The 10,567-nt window shown below is 32.4% G+C and overlaps 1 protein-coding gene across 1 annotated transcript; it reads right to left on the bottom strand.

Moving 5' to 3' along the window:
• Positions 1-4,042: 4,042 nt before the first annotated feature.
• LOC100787167 (glutamate decarboxylase 1) lies at positions 4,043-10,567 on the bottom strand. Its single transcript, XM_003519271.5, has 7 exons — positions 10,409-10,567; positions 10,034-10,238; positions 6,303-6,503; positions 5,753-5,967; positions 5,387-5,640; positions 5,186-5,238; positions 4,043-4,736 (listed from the first exon to the last, which is right to left on the bottom strand). Exons 1-7 carry the CDS (start codon positions 10,492-10,494, stop codon positions 4,239-4,241), a joined length of 1,512 nt encoding a protein of 503 aa, XP_003519319.1. The 5' UTR covers positions 10,495-10,567; the 3' UTR covers positions 4,043-4,238.

Genomic DNA, 10,567 nt, shown 5'->3' with positions numbered 1-10,567 from the left:
TTCTGCCTCTAGTGCTCACAATTCATGGCAGACTGCTGGCTTACACATTTTGGCACATTAATTGGAGGGGTTCATCTCATGCTGCGGAGCAATGCAAGATGTTGGTGTGAAAAACAAGCAAGGAAGGTTATGTAACTTTAGATAGATCATTGTTCTACTTCTAATTGATGCCCAGTTATAGGGCGAGTTTGCATTAAGTAATTGATGCTAAACAAGCTTTCTTTGGATAATTTGAATTAAGTTACCACGGTATAATAAAGAGAAATTATTCTAAAGCTTTCTTCTTTGCCCTCCTCATGGCAATACAGATTTTGTATCTCCCCCACTTACAGAAATATACACTTTATATATAAAGAAATAAGGCCTCAGTTTTCTATATGGTTTTCAGTTATTGAAACTGGGGTAGTGGGTTTCTCTATTTTCTTGATGTGCATATCTTCCCTACTTAATGTAATTATTGATTCTCTGATGACAAACTATATATATTAAGTTGGAAAATGGTATTGTTTGATTTGTTTCTTGCATCTCCAACATTCTCGTTATCTACTTTAGAATTTTGTGATCAGGGTATTAATGGATGGATAGTGGTAGTGGATATATATGGTGTTGTTTCACAATTTTATTAATGAATGAAGGGCACTCAGCATAGCATTTCATTGTAGTACCACTTGCTGCTAACAGTTTTTGTCGTCAGACCTTGTCCTGTTTTATTGAGATAAACAACTTGAACTTGGGGATAATTTTCCCAAAGCATCTTACCTTCTGCTTATCTACTACGTTATACGTTTTTATAAATAATAAATACACAAGTCATAAGTGAATAAAATCCTTCATATATCTGTTAACAGATAACAAACTAACATTTTCTGATAAAAAAAAAAAATCCTAGTTCCTGGCCCTGGTAAATGTCTGTTGCATGAATCATTCTAGTCCTGATCCTTCCTCTCTCTCTCTCTTTTTTTTCATATAATAAGTCACATATAAACTCCTGCTACATGTGACAAGCCACTGTATAGAACGGACCATTATCTATTTTAATCTCAACCTGCAATGTGATTCTCCCTGTTTCAATGGAGAGAAACAATATGGTTTAAGGATATCGTGTTTTTGTATTACTGCATGGCTTGTAGATTCATTGTGAATTCCCTAGCTTCAAGAATCTGCAGTTTAAATCTCCTACTTTCCTTTAAAAATAATTGCCAGTGATGAGAATCATCCCATATGCTTCTCTTTCTGTTCGTGCTTGTTGATAGCATTTTAACTTTCCAAGGCTGAAAGATTCATTTTTCTTACAAACTTTTTTATCGTCATTAGAACATTATTGTATACACATTATCATCTTGATGTTCAACTAGCTAAAAATACTTAGTTACTTCTTATCTACTTCCATTATTGGGTGGGCATTATTTACAAAGTGGTATTGAAGTATCAAGTTGGCTGGTATTGTAAATGCCTCTATGACTATGATTGAGTAACAAATGGCGAAAACAACTGAATAATGTATGAAAAATCTAAGGAATTTATGTAATGATCTAACCACGAGGAAGTGGCATAGGCAGTTTTATATGCTTAAGTGGAAAAGGAAGGTCTGGCTGGATGTATTTGTATTATAGCTGTTCGTTTTCTTTAGAGCTTAAGTTTTATATGCTTAATGTTGAATTTCTGAATGTCTAAAGTTTGTCAATATTTATTCTACTATACGCTGTATTTTGGTAAGATTTATGTCACTGCACACATCTTGTATGATCTCTACTTTTTAGATATCAACCCTCTGATATGCAGTCAATAGTTACTCTTCCTATAGTCGTTCTGATAAAAAAATGTGAAGCCATTGTACACGTGATTTGAAATTTGATGTCTGATGCATTTATCCAATCACTCACACAACTCCTACTCTACTGGCCCTCAGCTCGATCATTATAGCATAGAGTTCAAACACTTTTTTTTTATATAAGCAAATTGAATTTATTGAATATGACTAATGTGGAGCACAAGAGTTACTCTGATGAGGAATTGGAGCCAGATGAGCATGTAAATTGATGAAGGTGTTTTCATCAGCTTAGTTAATACACATAGAGACACATCACATTCATTTTTGAGAGATTTTTGTCCCGAAAGACAAATACAAATGGATTTTGGGGGCAAGACAAGTTATTTGTTGAAATGCTACTGTAGATATCTCTGGGATTGTCATTGTAAAGTGATGATTTTGTGGAACAAGTGTAAGTCCTAGTACTACTCTTCAAAGTTCTCATAATGACTTGACCACTACTACAGTTCAGTCGCTGATATAATATAAGTAGGTGGTTCACTACTTAGCCATCAATCATCAATGTGCCCTTTTCCCGTCTAAGATCAACACCGTAATTTATAATAGTAACATATTTCCGCTAATAATCAAGGACATTCTTCTTCGTCTCAAATTCAGTTACATTTATTCATTTTCGCTTAATGGGACACAATGTATCCGTAACCTCCTAAAAGTAAAAGGTTTTGACGTGATACTTTTATTATTTAGGTTATGTTTTTAAAGATATTTTAAATAATTTTTATTTTCTTTAGTAGCAGAAAAGTTTAATGAGTTTTGTAGTTTTTATTATTTTTAAAACGTTGTTTGAAGTAGTGTTTTCTCAAGTAATATTTTTAAAAATATTAATTGCTAATTTTTTATCTTTTATTTTTATTTTTATTATATATATATATATATATATATATATATAATTTTGATTATCTTTTTAAAATAAAACGTGATTTTATTATTTTTTGTCATTTTACATTTTTTAACTACTTTAATAATTAGTTTTATTGAACACTTATAATTTTATAAACTATTTTTTTTTAGTTTTCGGCTGTCGGTTAACTTTCGAGCTTTTAATTAAATTTTCAATTAATTTTACTGATCATAACCTTATAAATGATAAAATATATATATATATATATATATATATATATATATATATATATATATTATCTCTTAAGAAATATTGAAGTTACAACTAAATCATAAATGATAGTATATTCACTTTTTTAAATTAACTTTCTATGTTTTCAAGTGTATAAAGTTGTATAAAAATGACAACTTAAATATTCAAATCAACAAAAAGTTATTTTTAAATTAAACATCTAATAAGAAGTATTTGACAAGTATTATTTGTCCAAGAAGTATCAAGAAAGTAGGTTGGTGTCAAAAATGTGTCTCTAACATTTATTTGATAGATGCTCTTGCGATGCGTTTTGTAGTCCTCATGAGTCATTCTACTCCAGATCCTTCCTTCTTTTTTCATCTAATAAGTCACCTAGAAATTCCTCACAAAGCTAAATTAAGGAGAGAAAAAGATAAAAAAAAAATCAGGTTTTTTTTATTAACATTTGTAATAAAAAAATTCAGTGCCATTTCAATGGAAATAAATAATTATTGTGTTGATGTTATATTTGTTTAACGTGACAAAGCTTATCATTATTGATGTTGGTGCTGTTAATGTTGTTGATTAATTAAAGAATTAAAAGTAAAAAATATTTAAAAATAAACTATTTAATATTATTAATATGCTTTTATGAAAATCAGAGCCGGGAGGTGTGCAATTGCATGATAATCAGTGTAAATTAATGTGGAAAGATTCTGCGCGCACATCATGATCATTGTAAATGAGGAAAGATTGAGAGAGTGTGTGTGTGTGATTACTGATTAACTAATTATTACACTCATAATCCTCTCTATTTGCGAGCAAAATAAACATCTCATCTCATTTTAAAAGCGAGATTACTATCTTGAGATTCAACGGTACGTATGTTCAGGCTTTTCTATGATAAGATCATAAAATTGATCGCTTTCCGCAACCCAACCCCCCAAGTCTCTGATTTTTTGTACTCATCTTAATCTGCAGTCTAATCTTGTTCTCAGTAGCAGCGTTGGCATAGACAAAGGAATATATATCGTTCAGAATGATTGATTCAACTTATTATAAGTACTAATAGTTGGCGTTGTTGCTCGTACCAATGACTATGTTTGTGGATAGAATAGAGGAAATTTATGCTGGTTGCGTTGAGAAATGAAGTAACTTTCAGTCCAACACAATTCCATACAACCAACAACATTGCAATTTCAGCATATCTAAAGTACGCTATGTTATTGGGGAAGGGAATTACTCTCCACACGATATTATATTAAAATAATAATAGTAATTGCTCTGGTCTCTGGTCTGCATAAGTAGCTCAAAAAATGATCCAAAAACAAGGTTCTAACAAACACCATTCATCTTCTTCCTGTCCATCACAAACTTCTTCCAAGCTTTAGTGATTTCCCTTTGTGTTTCTATTTCACTCTTCTTGGCAAACAGCACTTTTTCGTCATTTTCTTCACCTGCTTCTCCTGTAACCATTATGGTGTTGGTGCTGATCACCCTAGCAGGAAGGAGATCCAGCTCGTGCACAACTTTGGTGACATCAATCACTAGACGCTCCGCGAGGGTGCGAGAAAAATCCTCCCTAATCACAACACGAAGCACTGTCACATGTTGTGCATCTGGGGGCATTGTGTATGCTGGCACTATCCAACCATAGCGCCTCAGCATGTCAGAGATTTGGAATTCATTGAAGTGGGTGTGGTCCTTCAATGTGAAGGCCACCAATGGAACACCAATGTCTTTGGATATAATCTCAAACCTTCCTGTTTTCTCCAGTCCTTCCTTAAGCACTGCCATGTTGTCATTGCAGTTTTCCATCACCATTTTATATCCCTGCAAACCCAATTAAGAGTTTAGCTTTGATATACTATAATATTTTAACATTCACAAGTAATTACAAATAGTCTTGCATATGACTTTTAACATAATTATTGTAACTATATGACAGTTCGTGATTAGATGACCATGTGAAAAATCATTATATTCTGAATGCATTCTAATTAAACTCCAATTAATATAATACAATCAAGTTTCAGAAAAAAGTTTAAGATCATATTATTCAATATTTTTTTCTTAAATGTTCTAGCTTAAGTGTGAGATTTGCAAGTGTAAAGTAATCCCACATCGTTCTTAAATCAAACATTTGTTAAAATTTCAAGACACATTATTAACAAAAGTTATTTAAGGTAACAAAATACATTCATTTGTCATTGATTTAAGAATTTGATGTTAAGGATTCAAGCAATTTGATTTAAGCTTTGTCTACATGGATGTCTTATTACCTCATAACCCAGTCGAATTAGTTGGTAGTACTGAGCAATAACTTGGCTAGAACCTGCATTGCATATTTCATGAAAGAAATTAGTACCTACTACCTAGTAGTGATCAATATGCATAAACTAATTAATGGTACAAAGGGAAAAGCATAATTCAGGTCAAGTATCTAGTTAGTTGTTATTGAACCAATTGAGTGTGTCAATTACCTTTGGAGAAGTTGAGGGTGAAGGTGGGTTGATCAGCTCCTAGATAGTTAATGTGGAAAATGAGTTCCTCAGGAAGGTCTTCCTTGCTTCTCCAAATGACCCAACCAATTCCAGCATAGACTAAACCATATTTGTGTCCACTAACATTGATGCTCTTCACTAGTGGCAACCGAAAGTCCCATTCAAGCTCTGGATAAAGAAAAGGTGCAATGAATCCCCCACTGGCAGCATCCACATGAATTGGAGTGTCCCATCTACCCAATAATTAATTTCACATGTCAATTCCAAGTCTAAATTAAAATACCTTAAACTTTAGTTCACAAAATAGGAAGCAGTAAAGACTCAATCAATATGTGCAATACAAACCCAGTTTCCTTATTCTTTTCCACCAGGAGATCATTTAAGAGTTTGACATCTTCAAACTCTCCATTCAGAGTGGAACCAAGGATAGCAGCAACACAAATGGTGTTCTCATCCACCATTTCCACTGCTTTTTCAGGGTCCATTACATAGTATCCATCACGCAGCTTCACCTCTTTCAGCTCCACCTCAAAGTACCTTGCAAATTTCTCCCAGCAAACCTTCATAAGAGCAGAATTATTTAAGCTCAATGACTTATTTTTTATATCAGAGGAGCGCTAGTAACACTCTCTAGTACACTCTTTCTAACATATATCTCTATTATTGGTTAAATTTATTAAAAGCTACAAAATTGTAAAAGAGACTAATTAAATAGAAAACAGAGTCAACAAAATTTTGTAATTTTCAATAAATTTTAACTGATGATAGAAAGTGTACCGCAAGCATTTCTCTTTATATTATTAGTGCTAGACTCTTAAAAAACAATTTTCGGCAATGCTAAAATTTCAATGGCAGAACATGCAAGTGTTTTTTTCTTTTTTTTTTGTGTGTGTACCTGAACATTGGCACCAGTGACAATGTTGGGATTGTCATAAGGCTTCCCTTCCAGTTTCCTTCTATTCTGCCATCTCCTTTTGAATGCCAACCCAGCCAACATTATGGCCTCTGATGAGCCAACCGTGCCAACACCAACTGCAGTTTCTGACTCTTCTAGTGGTGCATTGAAAAGGTGAGCTATCATGTTAACACACCGGTTCTACATGCATACAAATTTGAAAGCTAACGTTAGATCAAAACATTATGCACAGACTTTGCTCCAAGTACCATCAAATCAAGTTTGAATAATGGTAAGATTATACTCCATAATTAGAACACATGTACATAGTTGCTATTTTTAGAAAACATAGGATATATTGTCAACATTGCCTAATATACATGTGCTTATTATTAAAGCGGTGAGGTGGAGAGAACATTAAGTTGGATGAGAAGTTTTTAATTTTTAATCGTTATTATTTAGTAGTATATTTTTCAATTCTATTTTTTTCATATTTATTATTACTTTAATCTCCATTCTATCTATTTATTATATTCTTTTTTTTTCCTTCTTGGTTCTTTCTTCTCTCCACGGGTGTATACACTCCTTAGAAATGTGAAATCCTTTTTATCCTGTATATTTTTAAAAATAGTGTAGCTTTCAACCATTTTATTATACAGAGCAAGTATGAAGTAATATATTTTTATTTTTATTACAAATTTATAGTTAGTAGGAGACTCAGAGAATAATGGTAAGTTAGATATTTGCTAGACTGCCAATTAGTATAAGTTCTTTAAATATAACATCACTCATTGAAATTCCGGTAATCCTATATCATCCAAATATTGACATGTTCCCAGGCTCGTATGATGTAGTTAAATTATTATGCATATGGATACAGTTACTACTTAGACCCCACATGCTTGCCAACTTGGTCTCTTCCACCTTGCTAGCACATGTGATTATATTGACATAATTTGTTAGTATAGATAATGAAAAATATGACATACTTTTTTCTATGGTTAAGATGAATTTCACTTAACTGCTGGTACAATTTTTTTTTTTAATTTTTTATGCTAGGTATCACGTGGGACATGGAGAGTAAGTTGACAATGAAGTGAATGAGGTTGGATTTTTGGCTATTTTAGATTTTAGTTCCACCCTTCAATACAAAACTTAATTTGTCCTCTTATTTATTCTACCACTTAAAGACGAAAATCTAAACTTGCCTCGCATCAAAACTGAAACCAACCTTACATCCTTACCCTCTCTACCTTTCATTATGATCAACCGTAAAGTTTCTACTAATTTATTTTTTCTATCCAACAGTTAGTCTTAAATTTAAATCTAATGAATTCTACCAAAATTCTATTTTTCTCTCTCTCTCTCTATGATAGATCTATTGTTTTCCTACTAGCTACTATCAAGTCGGTCTCAATTATCAAAACAAAAAAGATTGGCCCAATGTATTTTGATTGAAACAAAGGACTTTCTGATTACTTGCCATTGATTAAGGGCTTGCCTGCTTTTCCGTATGGGCCCCTAATTCACAGGTCCCACAAATATGAAATATGGGTATAACAGAGAGAAAAGCAAAGCCCACGGATGACAAATAAAGGGTATAAAAAGAAATTCTGATTAAAATAGTAAGCAATAACTTTTCACTTAAAAAAATTGAAAAGAAATTATTCTGGATTTCAGTCATTTCAAAAATTAGTTATTGTATTGTTCTGTAGATTGTTGATTGCAAACAAGGATGATTTTAGAGATATGGTTCGCATTTGATTATTATTCTCCGTATTGATGTTCTCGAGTTTAGTTATGCAAATAATGTACAATTAAGTTTTTTAAGATGCAAATCATAGAACCTAGAGCGAGTTTTTTTTTTTAATGTACAACGGTGGTATGATGAAATTTGAATTTATAACTATGGACGAATTACTCAAGCTTCGCTTTGTTAACTCAATCCTTGGAGTTTTATGAAAAGCCAGTACAAACTAGTATGCTAAAATTTACCGTGTAATTTATTTAAATCGTATGAATTTAAAGGTATGTAATATCAAATAGGCGCAATCAGTTTTAAAGGGTTTATTTTACTGTAGTTTTAAAGGACATGGAAGAGAGTTTTTTTATGTTTGAGCATTCTCCTCATTTTTAAAGGAGTTGTTTTAGGAGCTGCGTCTCCTTGTTTAATTTTTTTTTTTTTTTTTTGTAGTTTCTGTCTTCTAGGCTTTTAAAAATGAGTTTTGTAGCATTTTTAATTTTAATCAATAAAAAAATATTTTAAAAAGTATGTGAGATCATATGCTGCTATCATTTTTGTAATTAACTCTTCAAAAAATCATTTTTCTAATTAAGATGCGTGAAAGTTTTTTCTTTTGAAAAATAGTTTCCTTCTAAATATTTTTAGGTATTCTTTTAAAAAACACAACAACAACAACAACATTTTGTTGTTGAAATCGTCACATAATAGAACTAACTATCCCAAGAGTGCATTTCTGACAGTAACTTGTGGGTCACCACATACTGAAAGAAAGAAGAGATGCAGTGTTGATTGAAGGATTTGTATGCAAAAAAAGAAATGGTTTTATTTTAGGATAGATTTTGATTGATGCATGATTTCAGTTTCTTTTTTCTTTTTTCAATGATAATATCATGACTTTACTCCATAGCTAGGAAAAGAAAAACTTTCCACCAAGGCACTAACACCGCGCTGATCATGCCTTTATAAGCAGCTATGATTTCTCTTTCGGGAAAGACGAGCCCAGTCTAGATGGGCCATTCTTTTGTGATTTTATAGAAGCCATCGATTTTATTATTTTTCCCCCCCAAAAATACTATGTACTAACATTTACTAATTAGTGGATGTGATTGTTATCGACCTTTACTATTAGTCAGCATAAAAAAAACCTTTAAAAAAGAATAGAGTTCTCTTAAAATCCTACTTTTTTAAAAAAACGGATTTTTTTTAAGTTTAAGTAAATACATTTAAATTTTTAAATGTATTTTTTCAAAAGAAAAATTTGAGAGAGAATTCTTACGGATATGTTGGAAAACATGAAAGTAGAATGAATGGAAAGAGATGAAAGGACAATAACCAATCTTTCTTTCTCTTGCATTTTCTGGTATCATTTACAATAATGGGAAAATAAAATTTAAAACTCTATATCTCATTTTTGTTTATTAAACCTACAAAATCATTTCATTTTCTACTTTGTCTTACTTTTTTTTCCACCTGTTTTTACCGAGCTAAATATACCATGAATTAGTCAAATGAATTAATGACCCAACGTGACATGCAGCCTATAACAAAAAGGAGGAAGATAAAATAAAAAGTTGAAAGAAAGGACTCTTAATTAGTCAAACGAATTAATGAGCTAACATGACATGTAGCCTATAGTATTAAAGTTAACAGCCCACAGCTCCACAATATATATAGCTAGAGAGGAAGAGAAAGTAAGGTAGAATTAAGATTTACTATTCCTACGATTATTTTTTATCAATGTTGGTTGCTTATTACTATCCCTACGTAACTCTCGTACGTCTCTCAATTATTATTAATGAAACCACACAATATTTAGAGTTAAGACAGGGTAAATCATTAATTAAAGAGACATTTACCAAATCGAATGGGACAAATTCATTAAATTAAAAATTAATACTCCTACGAATATAGTATATGTTATCTCTCATCCTTAATTGAACGACATTAATAATTGATTAATATCAAGTATGGTATATGTGATACTTGCCTGGAGCTCAGTGGTGACAGGGTACTCATCCATGTCGACGTAATTTTTGTTAATGGCAGCCATGATGAGTTTGTCACACTCAGGTTCCATCCACGTCGTCACAAACGACGCCAGGTTCAGCCTCGGATTCCCGTCCAGCATCAGCTCGTCGTGTATGATCTGGTACGCGGCTTCCTTCGGGATCGATTCCTCCGCCATCTTGAACCTGCAACCGCAATTAACGTCAAGATATTTTGACACTTGATAATTGCATCACGATCGCGATCGCGATCCCGATCGCATCAACCGTATTTATTTTTCCGTAATATAAAGGTAATTTAAAAGCATGATAATAGTTAATATCTACCGAAGAAAAAGAGAGATTAATTAAGGAACCTGGGAAGGGAGGTGCGGACATAGCGAGAGGCGAAGGTGGAATGAACAGAGACGTCTGTCTCCGAGGCGGTTTTGGACAGAACCATGACGAACGGTGGCGGCCGGCGAGATTAGATCGAGAGAATAACTGAACTGTGAAGTGATGAGAGGAGTTAGGGT

Source organism: Glycine max, chromosome 2, assembly GCF_000004515.6.
Source record: "Glycine max cultivar Williams 82 chromosome 2, Glycine_max_v4.0, whole genome shotgun sequence".
NCBI lineage: Eukaryota > Viridiplantae > Streptophyta > Magnoliopsida > Fabales > Fabaceae > Glycine > Glycine max.
This window is presented reverse-complemented; position numbering and strand designations above follow the sequence as displayed.